Raw genomic sequence first — 20,729 nt, 5'->3', positions numbered from 1 at the left:
CTGGTGTCTGCGTGGGCCGAGGGGACGATCCCGGTCCGACTTCAGAGAGGGCCTCCCGTAAACGTGTCCCCTAGGCTGGCAAGCGTGGGCGTGAGGGGACCGGCTGGGCGCCCTCGGCAGAGGCTGCCCCCTGGAATGACTGCTGGTTTGAACCTTCTGTTCTGTTCACTTTTATCAAGAGATCTTGTAGGTGCATCACCCTAACTGAAGCCTTGTCAGAAGTAGGGGATGATTCCTGTATTTTAAATAATGTTGTGGGGTCGGCGAGAAATAACTTTGGGGCACAAGGGGCCCCCCAGTGCAAAGTACGAGTCAGGGCTTAGGAACAAGGCAGCTTGTCTCACGTTTTCATTTAGGTTTGAAATCCCAGGGACCCATGTGAGAAATGAAAGAGAGGGTCCCCGAGTAGCTGAGGTGTGTGAGCGGAGCCGCGAGAGGGGCCCTCAGCAGGCGACCTTGTGGCCTGAGCCTGCAGCCCCTCCTCCTGAGCAGCCACATGCTGATGGCCCCCCATCCAGGGGAGCAACATGGGGTCACACTGGCATCCACGCTGGGGTCCGTTTCTCATGAAGGCAGTGCCAGCCTCCCCCTCCCCGTCCTTGCCACCTCCTCTGGTGCTCACGGTGCCAGGTGTGATGTCCAGGCCCTCTGGGAAGGGAGCCACCTGAGCGGGCGGGAAGGTAAAGTTGCTGCAGCCACCAGCAGCATCTTCCCCGGTGGCGAGGAGTGTGTGGCAGGTGCCTCTGCAGCTGGACAGAGGCTCCTCGGGCCAGGCTTGGAGGCAGGTGGACGGGAGATAAACGGGTGATCGTGTGTTACCCCGGCGACACCTGGCATCACGCACCCGTAACCGCCTCCCCGAGCCGTTAGATACGTGCCGCCGAGGTGTGAAAACGTCTGTGCTGTGAGGCTTGCCGGCGTCTCCTGTGCGCTCACCCCTCTCATTTGCGTCGGTTACTCATAAACGCAGGGCTTGGGTGTGATCGGCACACTGCCCCCGTGAAGAGAGAGCTCCGGGCAGGCCGAGCTGCGGGGCCACTGTCCCCGCCTGCTGGGGCTCAGCAGTGACCCCCGCGGTCGTGCCACGCGGGCCTCTACCCGGGCCATTGCGCGTCCGTGAACACGAGCAGCGTGGGCTCCCGGTTTCCCACTTACGGCTGAACCCCTGCTTTTCCTGATGCTGGCTGGGGGTCCTGGCGCGAGGGTCGGGGTTTGAACGCGGCGGTCCTCGCTGTCTAATTCTCTGTGCGTCACATCCCTGAACAGCACCAGCCTGCGACGATCCCCGCAGGTTCTGAGTCGAGCTCCCTGAACCGCTCGCCACCCCACACTTGGCCACGACGACGTGCTCTCTCTCCTGCTGTGTATTCACAGGACACACCCGAGCACCAGCTCCTGCAGTGTTAGGACGTGTGAGGGAGTGCATTTTAGTACCTGGGTGTTTTCATTTTCAAAAGCCATTTATCACGAGGAGAAATCGTGTGTCCTAAGAACCTGATACATTGGGCTCTGCACGATTGCACCTTGGGGTTGAAACATTTCATTTCATCATTTCCCAGAAGGGGCACCGAATTCACCCATTTCCTGTTTTTAATCTCAGAACGTTCTGTGTGTCCTCCAACTCGACCTTCCTGGCAGCGGGACCCGGGAAGCAGCTGACACCAGACTCCCCGGCCCCTGCCTGAGGCTCATGTACTTTACACGCGGTTGCAGCCAAATCTGCTTCTTTGCACAGAAATGGGGACGTGAGGGGCGTTTCTGTTGCCCTGATTATGTGGGAAACCATCCAGCAAGCTGGTCGGCGAACCCTGTAGTATCTGAGCCCGACACCGGTCGCTCATGCTCACAGCCTGCGCCCACCGTGGTGTCCTCAGCGCCCCCAGCCAGCGTCTCTTCGTGTAGCATCGTGGGGGTGGCGTTTCTTTACAGTGACACTTTCTAAACCGCTCAAACCTGCCCCATTCTGTGTTTGGTGTATTTTAACCCTGCTGGATAAGGGATCTTTCTAGAACCTACTAGACCCACTGTAATTGTTTCAAGAATAGTTTGGAAATACCTTGATCTTTTCTTCTGAACCCAAGTTTACTCTTGCCAATGCTGACCCTGGCGTTACGGAGAGACGTCTGCGGGCACCTGCTTGGCACACTGTAGCCCGTAAGCAGGGAGGGCTGTGTCATTATTTCATTCACTTGCTCATTCATTCATTCATTCTTTCTTTCCTTTGCAAACATGTATCAAGCCTCCAGGGGAGCGGGCCTGGGCTTCCAGATTTTCCATAAAGTTACAAACTGCAACTATGTACCCAGAAGGCCCACTGCGCCTTTGTCTGACCAGATGGGTCCTGAACTCGCCTTCAGAAGTGTCACTGCATGTGGAGAGCGTCTCCCTGTCCCCGCATGACCCTGACTTTGAATTCTCCTGTCCATTGGCTTCATCCCTTCGGCAGTATTTTCTGTCTGTCTCTCTCCTTTCTAATTTGCAGCTTCAGATGTGCTGGGTGTTAGATAAGAAGGGGCCCTTGAATTATTTTCACGACTGTGCAGTAGAGGAGGGCACAGGGCCCCCCTGAGCAGAAGGACTCACCCTGAGTAAATAGGTGAATTTTAGTTCAAAGACTTTTTACTTCACTTTTACTTGATTGCCTCAGTGGCCGGTTTTACTTTCTTTCTCCTTGACCTATTGCCACCAGCAGCTGCAGATGGAGCTTCACTTGTCTGTGTAATGTCAATGGGGTGAGACCAACCGCGAGACTCTGGGAAATCTTTATTTTCCCAGGTTTGCATGGTTGCATTTCACAACTCAGAGTGAGGCAGAGGGGTCACGTTTTCAATCTCTCTGATGCCCACGCCGACCACAATGGGCCTGGTGTCTGGCTGCCCACCCGGTGGACCTCTGCTGGCCTTTCCATGTTCCTCACATTTGACCTTGAGGCCTGACCTCTGCAGTGCCTGCTAACGCCGGTGAGGGGCATGGCATAAGGAGGCGGCCTCCTCCTTGGGGCCTCATCTCCAGCCAGACATTAGGGGCCCTCTGAAGTCACAGACAGACTGACTGACTGTGGAAGCTGGTCCTCCGGTGGGGACACAAGGCCGGACGTGTAGGAGCTTCCACGTGAGACCAGGCCCTCTGGCCCCAGGGGCTGTGGGCAGCCTGATGCCAGCCAGGGTCCCCGTGGGTCTCCACCTGCCTCCTGCTATTGAAAGGTCTCTCTTGCTAGCAAATCTCTAAATCTACCAGCAAGTTACTAAACTTTCATTTATTGAAAAGTGTAGATGACTCATTCATGTGTTTCTTCCAGAACCCCCATGACAAGGTGGGAGACGTCCCAGAGCTGGGATGTGGGGACTGTATTAAAACCCAATGGCTCTTTGTATGTTTTCTTGGGAGAAGTCTCTGTCCAGAGCTTCTGTCCATTTTTTAATTGGATTGTTTGTTTGTTTGGTGTTGAGTTGTATGAGTTCTTTAAATATTTTGCATATTAACCCCTTGTTGGAGCTATTGTTTGCAAATATCTTCTCCCATTGGGTTGGTTGCCTTTTTGGTAAAGAGTGTCAAGTACATGGTGGGGGAAGAAGGTTTGACTTTGGGTGGTGGGCACACAATACAATATAGAGGTAATGTATTGTAGAACTGTACACTCGAAGCCTATATAATTTTATTAACCAATGTCACCCCAATACATTTAATTTTTAAAAAACTCTATGGCAAAAGGATCCAGAGAAGGCAGAGTCTCCCCCTGCACCCACCCCCAAGTTCACCTGTAGCTCAGGTGCCTTCACTGGGAAGAGGTCAGTGATTCTCAGGCCTGGGTCCCTCCACAGCAGCCCAGCCAGAGCCCTCTGAGCAGATAGTTCATCTCATCTGAAAGGTAACCCTGGGGGCAGGGCAATGGACAGAGGTGGGGACTGGGCTTCGGTCTCACTTCTGAGCCACCTCAGGGACTGCATACAGGCGCCCCCTCGGCCACAGCCGTCCCAGCGAGGGTGACAGGGTGAGAACTGGCAGCTCTGGGTGAGCACAGCCCCTCCCGTCGCCTCGACGCCTAGGGCAGGGGACAGAGAGCACATGGACAGCAGGGACAGGGCCCGGGGTCACACTGCCTGAGGGGGCGAGAGGCAGGCTGGGGGGACCCAGGCGTCCGCAGCACACATGGTGCCCGAGGTGGCATCTGTGCTACCACATATATTTTTAGACACATGCACACACACACACACACACACACCCCAACAACCAGAAGAGAACAAGATTCAGAGATGAGAAACCAACTTGCCAAAACCAGAGGGAAACAGACTCGGAGGTTTGGAGTCTCAGGCCTTCCGCCCCCCCCATCCCCCCAGCATTGCTGCTCTTTTCCTGGTATTGAGAGGATTTTAAAGTAAAGAGCCGGTGCCCTCAGTGACAGGCCTGCAGCCACAGGCTAAGTGTGACATCTCAGCAGCACAGAGAGCTGGCCCCAGGCGCTCCGAGAAAGCTGGTCGCATCATCTGAAGTTCATCTCGGGGCAGAGGGATGTGGGGGGAAGATGTCAACCACCCTGGTTTTACTTGGCGTGCTCAGCCTGCTCGGGGTCACACCGCTGTGTCCCAACGGCCTGTGGGGGTGGAGACACGAGTGATGCAGAGTTAGAGGGAGCTGTCCCAGGACACCTTCGGGTGGGGTCACCGGGCATGGCAGAGGGCGGGAGGGTTTCAGGGGAAGACGGGCCTCCTCCCCCAGCAGTCCTGGCACTGGGCCCCCATGCAGGGAACCTCGACCTCCCTCCTGGATCTCGGGACGGTGGGGAGCCCGTCAGAGCACTCCCATCGGCGGGCAACGGCCAAGGGTTGAAGGAACGAGGAGACTGGACAGCAGGATGGAGGTGGACACGCAGAACAGTCCTCAGGCCGGCAGCCCCTCCCAAGTGAATTTGCACAGGTCTGTTTGCAAAGAATAAACTGAAAGACGATTCGGAGAAGGGGCCACTCCAGGGTCAGGCTTCAGGGGATAGTCAGCAGTTTTCCCGAGGAGGCCAGTGTGTCCCAGGGAAACAAGGAGGGAAATGGTTCGTTTTGCACCTGCGCCTGGGAGGGAGATTTTCCTTCGAGCCGGGAGGCCTGGGAGGTGGCGGGAACCCCTCCCGGCCGGGCCCCTCATCCGCGGGCCCTGGAAAAGCGAGATAAGGCCCCTGTGAGCAGCCTCCCAACCGCTCCGCCGGGAATGGCTCTGCTCGGCTGCCCCTGGTTATCTCCACGGACAGAGGCGCAGACGGGAAACTCCCAGCTGCTCCTCTGTCCCTGACTCCAGGCCCCGCGTGGCCTGGCCTCGGGCCCACCTGCACGGACAGGTGTGCTCCTGGTCCGTCCGTCCGTGTTTCGGTCTCAGCCCTGAAATGAAATTTTCGGCGAGGGTGCTAGGAACGGTTGCCATGTTTTGACGCTGGCTGTTTAAACACAGGAGAAAGCCTAACGAATGGCCTCCTGGAATTGTTAGGAATGTCTGGGTCTGGTACCGAGCGGGGCAGACGTGCCAGGGACACTTGGACCACATCCCCCGGGGACAGACTTGTCCCTGTCCCTCCGGTGCTGAGAGCTCGGCCATCAGGCCCTTTCAGGAGTCGGATTCAGATGCAAGAAAGGCTGAGGGAATTGGGAGAGTGTGTGTCAGTGTGTGTGTCAGTGTGTGTCTGAGTGTGTCGATGAGTGTGTGTCTGAGTGTGAGTGTGTCTGAGTGTGTGTCAATGTGATTGTGTGTGTCTGTGAGCATATATGTGAGTGTGTGTCAGTGAGTGTGTCTGAGTGTGTGTCAATGTGATTGTGTGTGTATGTGAGCATATATGTGAGTGTGTGTCAGTGAGTGTAAGTGTGTGTGTGTGTCTGTGAGCATATATGTGAGTGTGTCAGTGAGTGTGAGTGTGTCTGAGTGTGTCAGTGTGTGTGTCTGTGAGCGTATGTGAGTGTGCCTGAGTGTGTGCTGGTATGAGTGTGTGTCAGTGTGAGTGTGTGTCTGAGTGTGTGTCAATGTGATTGTGTGTGTCTGTGAGCATATATGTGAGTGTGTGTCAGTGAGTGTGAGTGTGTCTGAGTGTGTCAGTGTGTGTGTCTGTGCGCGTATGTGAGTGTGCCTGAGTGAGCGTGTGCTGGGACGAGTGTGCTGCGGGAGATGCCCGCGGCCCGCCGAGCTCCCTGCATCCCGCGGTCCCGCTTCCCTTTCCGTGGCTTCTCCGCAGCTCTTGCGCTTCGGTTGCCGGGCTTCCTCTTTCCCTGCATCCCTGTATTTCATTATTCGCCGGGTTCCTCTTCTGGGCCGGGAGGATGTGGACACCCAGTTACACTATGACACAGGCCGCCTGTCACAATCGCGCCCGGCCTGCCTCCCGGAGGCATCTGGGCCCGGCGGGGGATGGACGGCTGGGAGGGAAGATGACAGAATGCAGAAGTTGGGGCTTCTGGAGCCCAGGGCCGGCGGGAGCGGGACGCGTCTCCCTGAATCTGAGTTTCCATTGGCGGCGGCTCCAGACCAGACGGGGGGGGGGGGGGCGCGTGCTCTGCGGGGCTGGTGCCTTGGAAGCTCTCTTGCCGCCGGCTCCCAGCTTCCCTCTTTCTGTCTGTGGGGTGTCGGGATCACCTCCTGTGTGTCTCCCCTCTTTCAGCCACCGCCATCCCGACACCCAGCCCGGCTCCCACCGCGAGACCCCCCAGGGCAGGGCCGTCCTCTCGGCTCCCACGGCCCCTGTGACCCCCCCTCGTGCCTGCCGAGCCCCCAGGATCAGCTGCCCCCTTTCCACTGGGGACTCCCTCCTCCCGCTTCCCGGGGCGGTTGCCCTGCAGGAGGCCAGGCTCTGCTGTCACTTCCCCCACCGAGCTCCCTGCCCTGGGTTTGCTCGCGTCTCCGGAGGACATGGATCCCCAGCAAAGTCTTGGCCACGTCTTCCTCCCCCGGCCCCTCAGGCTCCCCTGTGCTCGGAGACTGGGTTTTCCTCGTCTGATTTCCTGGTGAAGCCCTTGGGCGTGGTGGGCACCCACCCTGGTGCACAAGCCCACGGCCTTGGCAGGTGGTGACCTTTCGGTGTGAAGGGGGTCACCTTGTCCTCTGGGGCTCCTTCCAGAAAGAGAGGAGCTGGTGTGTGGAAAGTGCGTCACAGCCGCCAGCCCCAGTGCCAGCAACAGATGTGGGGACAGCTGACAGTGCCCGGATTTGAAGTGGGACCCTCATGGCCTCGCCGGTTCTGTTCACACGTGTCCCAGGAAGTGGTGTTGAATCAGAAACTGCGGGGAGAGGGAAAGGGAGGCCGCGGGGCCCAGGTTCAAAGGAAAGCTGCTCCCTGCAGGAGGGGACTTCCTGAGACCAGCGCCCAGAGCGACGGCCAGAGCCTCCTGTAGGCCACACGAGTGCCCAGCACTTGTCCAGCCTCGCGCAGAAAGTGAGGAAAGATGAGCCGGGCGAGAGGGAGGGGAAGGGGAGGCCTTACGGCTCTTCAGTGGAAGAGGGGGAACGCTAGTGCTTCCCGTTTCTCTTACCCGGGGTAGCAGTCCGCTGGCACGGCCACTGAACTCCGTATCGTCAGGGTGTCACTTCCATTGGGAGCCGCGCTCCTTTCCCGGGGGCCCCTGCAGGAGCCCCCCAGTTAGGAGGAAGTGAGCTTGTGGGTGACCCCTCAGTGCCCGGGGCAGCTCTGGGTCCTGGGCATCCATGGCACTGAGCTGCCTTTGCAAATGTGTGAGCAGGAAGAGCGATCTCTGTGTGCCGTTTACACATGAACACACACGTGCACACATGCACACACACACGTGTGCCCTAGCGCATCCACCCCACATGCTTTCGCCCCAGCCCCAGCCCTGCCCTCTGTAACCGGCTCGGCTGCAGACACGCGGGGGTGTCTTGTGCACTCTGCTCCTTCCCACCCCAGACCCCCCAGCTGGCGGCCTGAGAAACATGCTTTTTGGGAGGAGAACAGGAAGAAATGGGAAAGTCAGGATCGAAGGCTTCGTCTCTACGCGGTGGCCTGCTGACTGCCCCGGGGTCCCCCACGATGACCCCGCGAACACTGACTGCCGTTCAAGCTCAGAGCCTGTGGGAAGACAGAGGGCTGCACCTGGGGGCTCAGGGACCAGGGACAGTGAGCTGGGGGCTCGGGGACAAGGGACAGTGAGACATGAGCTGTTTCTCTTCCTTTGCTGAGTCACCGCTTGCTTGGAATTCTGGCAGGGACGCCCCTGCCAACCTCTGGAAGGGAGGGACAGCGGGGCCCACCCTCTGCGTGTCCTGGGGAAGATTACTTTATCTCTGGCCTCCCTGAAGCCAAGCCTGGGCTCCTGGAATCTCTGGGGCCTGACACAGTGCCAGCCACGGGGACAGGAGGGAAAGGCCAGGAGTGTGGGCAGGGCCAGGGAGCCTGGAGCACTGGGCTGCAGGAGAATGGAGGTCAGCTGGGTCTCCAGTCCTCAGCCCCCCTCTGTCTGCCCACTTCGGGCGGGAGCAGCCTGGCCAGGCCTCCTCGTGGGGACAGCTGCCCAGCGACCACACTTTGGCCGGCGGGGGCAAGCTAACAGTCAGAAGGCTTCCTCTCGTCTTTAAGACTTCCTTTGCCAAACTCCCTTTTCCACAGGCACCAGCAGCTCATCCTGTTGCGTCAGTGAGAACATGCCGCCAGGAAACCCACATCTGAGCCCACACTGTCACACCAGCAGGGGTGCACGCCCAGTAGGTGACACTCACCCGCTGCGGGGCCCACGCTCCAGACACCCAGATGAGGGGTGAGGGCGTCGGCTCCACATCCCTTCACTGCCCTTCTTCCCCTCCCTCCCAGGGTTGTAGTGAACACGGGACTGTCCCGAGCCTGGCCTGTGTGGCTCAGTAGTGTGAGCCTCGGTCTGCACTCCGAAGGGTCATGGGTTCAGTTCCTGGTCGAGGGCACGTCCTTGGGTTGCAGGTTCAACCTCTGGCCCCAGTCGGGGTGTGTGCAGGAGGCAACCAATTGATGTGTCCCTCTCCCGTCGATGTTTCTCTCTCTCTCTCCCTCCCACTGTCCCTAAAATCAATGGGAAAAATATCCTGGGGTGGGGATTAACAACAACAAACCCGTCACATGGAGGGTGTGCCCAGTCCCTCCTGTCCTCACGGGGCCTGCGCAGGGCAGGGAGCCTCCACACACACCTGCAGGCGCAGCTCAGCGGCGACTCCGTGCAGGTGACAGCCACAGGGACGCCCCTGGCTCCGTGTCTGGGTCCAACCTTAGACTGCCTGTGTTTCAGCTCCCGCTCTGTGAGTCTAGACAGACAGCAGCCCCCGCGGCGAGCAGTCGGACACGTTGGCTCGAGCTCCCACCCCCTGAGCAAACCTCGAGCCCCCGCTTAGGGGATGATTTAAGGATGGGTGTCCCCTCCGGCCACGTCCAGTGTGGAAGAATTCCCAGAGGACCCGGGTGTGGCATAACTGGGTCTCCCGTGGGAGCCTGGCCTCAGCGTCCAGCTCCGTGCGGGGTGTCGCTTCCTTCGCCTCAGGGTCTCTTGCTCTAGCGTGACCACAGGTGACAGTGAAACGCATTGCAAAGGTCACTGCTAGCCGCGCTCACACAAGTTAATTAGAGACAAGTGGACTGACCATGCCTGGGAGGCTAATGTGATCTAAATAAAATGTATAAAAGCCAAACGCCAGCATATTTCTCAATTCCCCTGAGTACAAATCTAAACGTGCTTCCTGCCAGAAAATTGCGGGGATCGGTCTCTGACTTGAAAATCTCGAGAATGTTTTCACGTCTCCCTGCAGGAGCAACAGCTGATGTTTATACGCGTAGTTACATGCAGGCTGGCGGGGGGTGGGCAGGCTTCTTTCCAGAACGTTCTTCAGCTGGGCAGTGTGAACAGGACTCAGAATCTGAAGCAGAGACAGCGTTTTATCGGAGCACGTCAGCGATGATTTAGGCAACAGACATTCCCACAAGTGAACTCAGTTTACTCCTGATAAGAGGATGTAGTTCCTGAAATTTAGAAAATGAGATGTTGAGTCTTTTACTCTCTGCACTTTCATAACAATGGCCTGAAATCTGGGGTGGAATTTACTGGACTTGGAGACAAGGCCGAGAGCCGGTCATGGAACCGTCACTTCCCTGCTCCCTGCTCCGTGGCAGCAGCTTCTAGGGCCAGCGGGAGGGGTGCTGCGAGGACGGGCGTGTAGGGAACTCTGTTGGTAAATGCGCCCTTTCTCCCCTATGTGTCTGAGTGTGTGTGTACACGTGCATGTGCACGTGTGTGTGCTGCCGCCGTAGCTTGCACAGCTTCCCAAAGCCTTCCCTGCAGGAGGAGGCGGCATGTCTGGAATACTGACCGTAATGTGTGCATTGGACACGCTCTCAGATTTGCATATTTGCAAGCCAGCCACCAAGAGGGCACATTCCAGATCCACCTCGCAGCCCAGTCTCCTCCCCAGTAAACGGGTGATAGTCCCTGCCGCGTAGGACCCCGGTGGGGATGAGAGGTAGGGTATGGGAAGAGCTCTGTGTGTGCCTGGCATTTGCAAAGCTCCCAGTGACCCCTTGCACAGGTGCGGGGCTGACTAGAGACAGTAGAGTCCACAGGACAGGACAAGACACGTTGTCACATTGTCACATGTTCCTCTGGGACAATGACCTGTCCATGAGGACTGACCTCTTCTTTTTGGAACTCAGGAGCCGACGCATGTGAGCTACGTGGTGCGTGAGCAGCAGCGAGTTCCCGCGGGCCCCGCTCTCCTGGGAGCAGTAGATGGGCTCTGGAGCCACAGCTAGGTTTTGTTTTTTAGACTTTTCATAATTTTTAGGGAATCAAATATTAAGGACAAAACTTTCAAAGTTAGTTGGACTTACACTAGGCAAAGAACAGATCCTCCTGAAAACAGTTAACATGTAGTGTCCAGAGAAGTATTTGATATCATTTATGTTGAACAGTCATGGGTGAAATGGAAACATTGTGACAAAATTTCATATTTCAGGACTCACGCTTGGACTGCCCGAGGTCTGCAGTCTCTCGTGGTGGGAAGTTTTAGATACATTGTATCAGTTCTCACCCCTGAGCTCCCCCGCTAGCCAGTGTAGCAGTGAACTTGAACTCCCCGTGTCTGTCCTCGGCGCCACATGAGCCAGGGCCTCAGAGCTGGAGGGGTGAGCTAGGAACTTGACTTTCACATCAGTTGCCATCCAGCCCCTAATTGGCAGGGTCCTGGGGAACTGTGCAATTATTTCACCAGACAGTTTTATGTCACATCACATATTGCAATGTCCCCGTTTTAAAAAGGTAATACCTACCTTAAAACATCTTTGCTATTTCCCCCATCATTTGAGGTGGCTGTGCCTCTAGGACACGAAACGACCGAGGTTCAGGAAGTTGATATGAAGGGTCAGAGCTCAGTGAAGATGACCGATTGCAAAGGCCTCTGGGAGCCAGCATTGGACTGACAACTGCCTGGAGGCCCATGAGCACATACACGCCTGGCAGACCAAGTGGTATCAGCTCTGTCTGACCACATCTGTGACAGTGACTCTCTTTGTTGGATTTGGGCGACCAGGGAGCAGGACAAGGAGAGGAAGGCTAGACATTTGCTAGGAAAGTACTAAGCCCATTGGTTCAAGCAACAGCTTTGGACTCGTCTCCCAATTTGGGTTTGCTTGGTATCCTGATAGTTTAATAGACTTTTTGTGGGGAAAAGGGCATCTGTGGTTAGATCCGTTTGGAAAACATTGGTTTAAACAAAGTTCTGCAGGTCTGCTTCCCGCAGGATGGCACCATCTTAGTCTACTGACTCAGGGGCCCATCGAATGAGTTTAATTTAGCAGCCACTTGTGCAGGTACCTGAGGGTCACCGAGGTAGCCCTCGTGGAGAGACACTGTGAGTGTGTGCATGCACTCATGTGCCTATGTCTGTGTGTGTGTGCATGTGTACCAGTGTGTGCATCTGTGTAGACGTGCCTGAGGGTCACCGGGGTGGCCCTCCTGGAGAGAAACTATGTGCATGTGTGTGCATGTGTGGTAGCTACTAAGTCTTAAGACACAGGCACTCCCTAGGAAGCTCTGACCTATAAAAAAATGAGAATTGGAAGATTTAAGGTGGTGATCGCATTTATGATAAGACCCACATAAATTCAGTAGCTCTCTTTGAAGTAGGGACAATGCTCTTTCTTCCCCACTTGGTGTGGGCATGAATGTTTTCTACTTTTCTGGGCACAAGCTGAGTGAAGATCACTCGCATGCAACCCGCCCATCATGAGCACCTGCCTTTGTGAAACGAGCATCTCCCAGCAGAAGCCTGGCTAAGGTGCCCGCTTCCCGGGCCTGTGTGTACAGCTCAGGTCACTCGCCATTTGAATGGTTTAGGGTAGAAACCCCCACGAGGTCACACACCGGAGGCTGCTCCCCACCGCTCCTGTGTGACACACATCGCGAACTCGGGCCTCCGGGAGCAGCGGCCCCGTTCCTGAGTAACTGCGGCCACCTTTTCACTGTCTGAGAGCAAACAGTAGCCCGTCTGGAGCTAAGTAATGGCTTTGAGCAATACCACTTTCTTTTTTAAAAAGTGATGTTTTCTTGTAAACTCTTCCTGCATCTCTGAAACGGTATCAACCCGCTTTCTCTCTCTGTGCTTTTTTGTTGCAGTTTCCTATGGGGCTGATGGCTTTAGGGATTTTCATGCAATAATTCCCAATTCTTTCTCTCGTAAGTATATGCTTTGCTTCTGAAAAATGGAAATGTGTGTCCATTTCACTCTGTTTCCATCGTGTGAATATTGTGTGTGTTTTCATCACCTTTTTCCATGCTTGACGACATGAGATCAATTAAACATTGGCCGTTCTGTTCATGAAATGGCTCCCATCAGCAACATCATTTTTTTGATAAAGGACATAGGTGACATTTTATTAATATTTTTGAAATGCTTTTATTGATTTTTTTTTTTTTTTTTTAGAGAGAAAGAAAGGGAGAGGGAGAGAGAGAGAGAGAGAGAGAGAGAAACATTGATCGGCTGCCTCCTGCACGCCCCCTACTAGGGATGGAGCCCACAACCCAGGCGTGTGCCCTGACCGGGAGTCAAAGTGGCAACCTCGCGGTGCACGGATGCTCTCAGCCGACTGAGCCACCCCGGCTGGGCATATGTGACATGTCAGATGTCCAAAGATGTGCTATTAAGCAACCCTCTGTGGTTACGGGAGTAACAAAGGGCAGAAGAAACAGCAGCGTGAATGGAGCTGTTCCTGTGCCTTTGCCGTTACCAGTTTTGTTATTAGCGTGTGGTTGTCTCCTTTTTAGTGAGCAGCTGATGACATGGCCGGGCTTTCTGTCACCGTTGAACAGCCCAGCCTGTTTTCAGGGTCGTCCTCCAACCCTGCAGGACAGGAGAAGGCCCGCCCTGCCCTTCCGTTGCTCCGCAGTGTTCATTTCACAACCGAGAGGCGTCGCGGGCCGCAGGCCTTCGCAGCGCTCGTGGGGCACCGCGGCCACTCCCGGTCTGAGCTGTTAAGCCCAGAGCAGATGTTAATCTCGTCTTTCAGTTTTAGGCCTCGGGAGAGGAGAGATCGTGAGTGTAGCTGAGCAGCATCCTTGAAGGTGTATTTTAAGGAGTGGAGATTGCTTTTTGAAAACATACGGATAGTCGAATATTCGAAGTGATACAAGCAGGTTACCCCTTAGGACTTAACCAGAGCCTGGGTCAGTGGGTTGAAGACAGCGCCTGTGAACCCGCCACAGGCGTCCTGCGGGCTCTGATCTAGGCGCCATCGGGAACGGGGAGGCGGGTCTCCCACATCCTGGGTATCAGAAACCGCCGGGGATCTAAAGGATTTATCAGTGTCGCTCCAAGTCAGACCCTTTCCCGCAACCTGGGCTGGCTGCCTTTCCCACTTACTCGGCTCCAGAGACCCTTCTCCTACTAAGGCTCCTTGGACTCACCTTTTAACCACTAGTTTGATTTTTATTTCTGTGTGACGTGTATGTATGTATGCAGGCATGTAAATGTTTGTATATGTGTACACATGTGTACGTGGGCTTATTTGATTATATGAGACATTGCGGTACTGGGACGGAGAACTAATATGAATTTTGAGGTGAACAGTCACACTGTTGAAATGTTAAGAAGTCAGGTGCACTCCAGGGTAAGGCAATACAACCTAAGACGCGTGTCACTGACTTGAGGACGTGGAGGCTCAAGCATGTGGCAGTGTTGAAGCAGGTCCTTTGGTGAATGTTTCAGTATATAAGAAATGCCTGAAAATAAACAGAATCTAGGACACTGGAGCTTTAATAAGATAGATGGTGTGTGTTTGGATGCACTGCCTGTATATACTAAACAATTGGGCTCACAGGTATTAGTATTTCTCTCTCTCTTTCTCCCCTCCTCCATGCACCCAAATTGTAAATATCCCCCTGGCACAGGGGCTGTTGACTTAAAATATATATATATGTTTTTATTGATTTCAGAGAGAGGAAGAGAGGGGGGATAGAAACATCAATGATGAGAGTCATGGACCGGCTGCCTCCTGCACGCCCCCTGCTGGGGATCGAGCCCGCAACCCGGGCACATGCCCTGACCGGGAATCGAACCGCAATCCCTGCTTCAGGGGTCAACACTCCCCCGCTGAGCCACGCGGGTGGGCCAGTGGCTGTTGACTGATGACCTGCCCACCAAACAGCAACCAAACTGTCCTGGGCCAACGTCGCCACCTAGTGGTCATTGGGGAGACTTGTCCCCTCCCCTCAGCGCCTTTTTTTTCCCCTTAAAAGTTAAAAACATAACCCCCTGGACCTTCTCTGTGCTGGTGCGTGTCCCTCGCTACCCGAGGAAATGTGACTCTGTTTGTAACTTGTCTCTTCATAGGCTTCCTCTTTTCTCTCTCCCTGACTTCGTTCCATTTAATTTTTAAAAAATTGTTTTTAACCCTCGCCTGAGGATATTTTTTCCATCACTTTTTTTCAGAGAGAGTGGAAGGGAGTGAGAGAGAAACATCGATGGGAGAGAGAGACACAGATCGGCTGCCTCCCGCACGTGCCCCGACCGGGGCTGGGGACCGAGCCTGCAACCCAGGTACATGCCCTTGGCCGGAATCGAACCCGGGCCCTTTCAGTGCCCAGGCCGACACTCTAACCACTGAGCTGAACCAGCCAGGGCTGACTTCATTCCATTTAAAAGCCTAAACATTAAGTAAGGATTAAAATATTCCTAATCTTGCATCTTGACGAGAGAAAGAGAAAAGCCTACATTTAAAATGGCGTAAGTGATAAGAAATGGTTTTATTAACCTGTAAACTGCTTAAACGTTTTCGCAAACCTCTCTCCGAGGCAGCACAGAGACACCTACGGGTCCCCTCCTCGCACATGTTCATTCACTTGCCCTCATTCCAGAGACACCGTAAACATTTCCGTTCCCTTTGCTCTCTCCTGGTGAGTCACCGGTGTGGCGGGGATTTCTCTGTTTCCATTGTTTTCACTTAAAAGAGGGAGCCCTCCAAGCTCCCGGGGCCTAGACTCGCGCTATCGTGACGGTCCAGGAACCGCTTTCCGATAGAAACGTGCGTGGCGTTGGCTTCTGCGGAGCCTGGCCGGTGCCCGCTGTGGACGGCTCCGTCTTCGCCCCAGAGACCCGGGGCTTTGCCTGCATTTTCCCGGGAACCTAGAACAGGGCAGGACCCGGAATCCCTCCCCCGGGGCCTTGCCTGCCCTGGCTCTGAACAGGCCTCCCTCCTGCTTAAAGTCAGTAGAGAACTGTCCTCGGTTTGCGGGGACTAACACGCAAAGAGGGGACGTCAGGTACCGAAGAAGCAGACACCTGTCGGGAGCCTGCTCAGCGGCCGGGCACAGGCGGCCGAGCTTCGTTCCGTTACTTACGCAGCAGACAGGAAGGCAGCCTGGAGGGACCGAGGCTTCTCAGGCCCCATAACCACTAAGGAGGGATTTTGCCCAACAAGGTCGCAACCCCGGGGACACAGCTGATGGGGTCCATACTCCGGTGGATGGGGCTCCCCCGGAGGAGCTGGTGCAGGCCAGGCCTCGGGTGCTCCAGAGGTGCCACAGGCTGTCCCTGCGGGTCCGTGGCCTTAGAGCAAGAGGCGGGACTACCTTCCCCAGGCCTTCGCAGGCACCACCACCCGGACCTGCGGAGGGCGGGCGGGCGGGCAGGTGTCCCCACGCCCGCTGTCTCCCGCCATCCCCGTGGTAGCAGCTGCTCGGCCCCCAGGCGGGAGCCCTGGGCCCGCTCTCTGCTGTGTTGCTCCGCCCTGTTTCTGTGATGACACTGAGCGGCCCCTGTGTTGTGTCTTTCAGCCGGTAATGTTAAAGTAGAGGCTCAGAGTGACGAAGAGAAGGGACATGCCTGTGACAGGAATGGGGACGCTTGTGCCCAGGACTTGCGCGCGCTCGGTGCCGCGGGAGAGGACACGAATGGCTCCCACGGTGGCCAAGGCGGCAGAGCTCTGTCGGGAGCTGGCGGCATCCGACTTCCTAACGGCAAACTAAAGTGTGATGTCTGTGGCATCATTTGCATCGGCCCCAATGTGCTCATGGTCCACAAGAGGAGCCACACGGGTAAGGCCGGGGGCAGCGCCGCCCGAGGGGCCTGGGAGAGGCCCCGGGGCAGCAGGGCGGGCCGCCCCTGACCCAGCTGCTGCCCCGAGGGTTTCGGGGGCTCCATGTTGGGCGGGCGCGAGTCCCACCCCTGGAACAACGTGGGGAAGGACTTCCGGCGGGGCCAGTCCGACCCTAGGGGCTCGAGCCTGCGCAGAGACGCTAACGGCTCAGGCGGAGGTGCCGCGGGGGGGTCGCGCCCGCTCAGCAGGGCAGAGGTGCTGTTAGGTGGAGGTGCAGGTGGTTCACCCTTAGACAGTGAGGCCAAACCTTCATATTCATGCTTTAAATTCGAGTGGAAAGGGCTGGGTTCCTAGAAACACCAGCCCGGAGATGGAATTCCAGCAACACGCAGTCAGTCTTCCCCTAAGAGCTCAGGGCAGTTTCTGAAACGATGTCTCCCGTGTGCAGTTCCTCTGGGAAAATGTTTTCTTTTTTTCAGTACATTCATTTTCTGTACAAATTCATTTTCTAAAATTGAGCAAACTTTGCTTTTCCTGGCGGGCCCCTTGCTCCTGAAATTACCCAGCGACGGGCCCATCACTCCCGGGCGTGGGCGACACCCGCGGGACAGTTGTCAGCCCCGTCCCCCCGTCCGCTGTAACGAGAGGGAGGTGAAGGTGAAGGTGGCCACCATGTGATGGACACTCGGAGACACGTCCCCGATGCAGGAGGCCCCTCACAGAGGAGCTACTCCCCTGCTGACTTGCGTGAGGCCTGACCCTACGGTGCACATTCTCTTAGATAAATATCTGATACACGCATCAAATCCTGGCACCGAATGGCCAAAATATAACGGCTCCTGCCCCGATAAAACAGTAATTGCATCTAAGGAAACCTGCCAAGGATGGAGACGCACAGCAGCAGGGCCTGCTTGCTGCCCACCTCTCCCCCGGGGTGGCAGCTAAGGGCCGAGTGCCACCCACACAGAGCGAGGAATTCCGGGAATGGGACATACTAGCAGCCACTTTATGGTCCTTGCCTTGCCTTTAAAAAAAAACAAAAAACAGGGAACTCGTGGACTGTCTCCATAATGGTTTCCACTGGCCTGAACGGGAGGGTCCACATAGAGGCATCGTAGGTGTGACTAACCGGACAGGCTGGGAAGGCTCCCACGCTCCTGGGGTCCGAGTCGAACATGCTAGAAAAGGCCGTTTTGCTGACCACCAGCCCCACCTGAATTCCCCAAGTTTACACCTTCCCAGAGTCCTGCTTCTCCAACCTGGAGACTGTAGGAGTCGCTCGGGCATCCTGTGAAAATGCAGAGCTGGGTCAGTGCAGAGGAGGCCTGGGTGCTGGGCGGGACCCTGAGCGTGGGTGGACGGCAGTTGAGGAGCAGACTGTAGGTGGGACATTTCGGGGAGCCCTTCCTCTGGGAGCCTAAGTGCAACCAAGCTAGCTAATGTCCCCAAGAGGCCAGGATCTGCCCCTGCTCCTGCCCCTGACCAAGGACACAGGTGCACAGACTGGCTGCCTGCCCTGGTAGAGTCACTGGGATTTAAACTCAGTTTTGAATTAAGGATAGTAAAGTCTTCATCCCAGTTCAATAAGGAAACGCCACCTTGGAGAAGCCTGACTTCACCCAGCTGTAATCGGCAAGCCTGGGCCCTGCAGGAGGCGAGTGGGGGACCTTGGCCAGCGGGGGAGCCCACAGATTCGCGGTCCCTGTCCTGAGCCCAACTCCAGGGCCTGGCCCCTTCCGCGCTGACGCCTGTGAGGGGAAGTGGCCGTGAGCCCGCCTCCCTGTTGTCACCCAGGGAATGCTCCCCCCAGCTTCCCGGACCCGTGTCACATGGTCAGGCTAGCACAGGCCATGGGAGAGAGGCAGGTGTCCAGGAGAGCTTGCCCGCGGGAGCGAGGCAGGGCTACACGGCACACGGCCCGGGGGTCCCTAACAGAGGGCTGGTCTCTGTCTGTCGGGTGCTCCTCCGGGCGGCCTGGCCACCAGCCGTTGACTCTCCTCTTGGGCAGCTACAGGTGGCCTACCCTGGGCTCCCCCGGCTCGGCGTGACCCCCTTCTCCGCTCGGCCAGGTCCAGTCCGGACGGATTTGGGCAAATGCCGACTGTATGCCAGTTAGTATCAGGGTCCCCCCAGGCGGCCTGTCGCCGAATATCCTTGTGAATTCAGTTCCATTTTTATAGCAGCGCCTCCCTCCTGCCTCCTTAAAAATGAAAAGGGTGACGGGTGCAGCCGCGGTGCCCACGCGGCCCTTTCACTCAAACGGCTGTAGGTGTTGCTGAACCAGAGAGCCTGCTCCCTTCTACGCCGTCACTTTGGATAAGTGACGTTTTGTTTGCAAAGCCATGAGGATCAGCTGGGAAGGTCGTTAAATGTGCATCTTCGCAGGTTCTATTTTCCTAAGAAAAAAACATCGTTCCTAGGAAGCGCATTTTCATGGTAGCTCAGCGCCGGGCACGGTGGTCACACAGAGCGAGTCTTCTTTTTAAAAAAAGCATCGTTTTTGAGAGAGGTAGTGTTTCCCTGAACGAGACCAATGCCTCGCTCTGGACCGTGAGCGTTAAACGGCACGTTCACCCGCTTAGATCCAAGACCCTGACTGCGCCACGGCGTAGTTTCCCCAGGGGCCCGTTCGTCCCCCTATTGGGTCTGGACTAGGGGCACGAGCTCTGCCCCACACGAGGCCGAGCGGGCCCTTGGCCGCCAGCCCCTCGGCGCCGCCCAGGAGAGAGATCCTAGGGACAACTAACCCACACCTTAGAATCAGGGTGTCCCCCCCAAGAAAATGTACGCACGCTCTGAACAGTTATAAAGGCCGCGTTTATTAAAATACATCCCATTTTCCAAACGGAGCCGCCGGCTGTCACGGTGCGTGTGCATTTCCGGGGAACACCCTGTGTGTGCCGTGAAAACATCGCCCGTCGTCCGCGGACGTTCGCCCACCGCAGCAGGAAGGTTTGGGGATGCGTGCGGGATGCCGCGCCAGGCGCCGGCGGGACACGGGGGGACGCGGGACGCTTTGCACGCCGCGGAGTTTCCTCGCGAGTCTTCCCTCCTCGCTTTGCTCGGCGTTTCTCCTCCGCCTGTCCCCTCACGCGCTCTCTGTCTGTCTCTTCCCTGATCTGCCCGCGTGGGGACAGACAGGTAATGGAGAAGAAATTGAAAGGGAAATACGGGGAGATGTAAATGAAAAGAAGTTATTATAACTGTTATAATGAACTGCCTTTCATTTGAATATAAGAATGTAACGCTGAAATGAACTCGTGATCCTGAAATGCATTTTTAATGAGTTTCCTTTTTATTTGCTGCTCCAGTGGCGTATTTTAAAGACCCTTTTGAAAAAAGCCACATTAAAAAAAAAAGCCCCACCAAATGCCACAACACGCAAAATTGGATATTGGTTTATTCCAAAACTGCTGATCAGGAAGACTGGCTCCTCATCACAGAGCGTTGCAGTCACTTTATTTAAATGAGTCTGAATTTGCATTGTGATGTGCCGCTCTGATTTAGGGAGAAAAAATTAGATTTTCAGATCAAATTGACCCAACCAGTGAAGCGTTGAGGAGCCTGGCAGGTTTCGTCTGAAAGCCGTGTGTTCTATCAGACCTGCAGCCGGTGGGAGTCGCCACCCTGCGGGAGACAACTTTCTTGTCCGTGTCCCGCTCTCGTCCCGGCCGGGGTCTCGCTCACCACCCCTGTCTCCCTCCAGGTGAGCGTCCCTTCCAGTGCAACCAGTGCGGGGCCTCCTTCACCCAGAAGGGCAACCTGCTCAGACACATCAAGCTGCACTCGGGGGAGAAGCCCTTCAAATGCCACCTCTGCAACTACGCCTGCCGCCGGAGGGACGCGCTCACCGGCCACCTGCGGACGCATTCCGGTAGGTCCTCCGGGCGAGGCTGGGGCCCCGGGATCCGGGATCCAGAGACCGCCCGAGCCGTGTGTGGGCGAGGGAGCCCTCCCCGCGGGGTGCCCGAGTCCCCAGGTGCAGCCCTCCGGCGGGCACTGGCCACCCTGGTCACGGTGGCATCAGTGTCCCCGCCATCCTGTGATCTCTCCATGAGCCAGAGGCAGTGGGTGGGGAAATCTCACAGGGAGTCCCACCTTAGGGAAAGTGTTTCAGAAAAGGCCCCCCATCCACTTTTGTCAGGTAAGTGGGTCTCTTTAAAGGAGTTCCCAGCTCTGCTTTCATTGGGGGTCCTGCTAATGCCCACAA

The 20,729-nt window shown here is 56.2% G+C and overlaps 1 protein-coding gene across 14 annotated transcripts in view; it reads left to right on the top strand.

Annotated features, from left to right (window-relative positions):
- Positions 1–20,729, top strand: part of IKZF1 (IKAROS family zinc finger 1) — a 57,351-nt gene that overhangs the window by 19,217 nt on the left and 17,405 nt on the right. For 4 of the 14 annotated variants that reach the window (XM_016198326.2, XM_016198323.2, XM_016198322.2 and 1 more), the window contains exon 3: positions 20,226–20,393. The exons of 5 other annotated variants lie outside the window; for them this stretch is intronic. In XM_016198326.2, the coding sequence (XP_016053812.1) occupies positions 20,226–20,393 (168 nt within the window). Of the gene's footprint in view, positions 1–12,602; positions 12,663–16,256; positions 16,518–20,225; positions 20,394–20,729 lie in introns of all 14 variants that reach the window. 5 more of the 14 variants (XM_016198321.2, XM_016198319.2, XM_016198317.2 and 2 more) reach the window with 3 other exon arrangements.

The sequence above is a fragment of the Miniopterus natalensis genome, chromosome 10 (genome assembly GCF_054644295.1).
Source record: "Miniopterus natalensis isolate mMinNat1 chromosome 10, mMinNat1.hap1, whole genome shotgun sequence".
In the NCBI taxonomy this organism is placed as follows: domain Eukaryota; kingdom Metazoa; phylum Chordata; class Mammalia; order Chiroptera; family Miniopteridae; genus Miniopterus; species Miniopterus natalensis.
The sequence above is the reverse complement of the archived record's forward strand: the minus strand, read 5'-3'. Positions and strand labels throughout refer to the sequence as shown.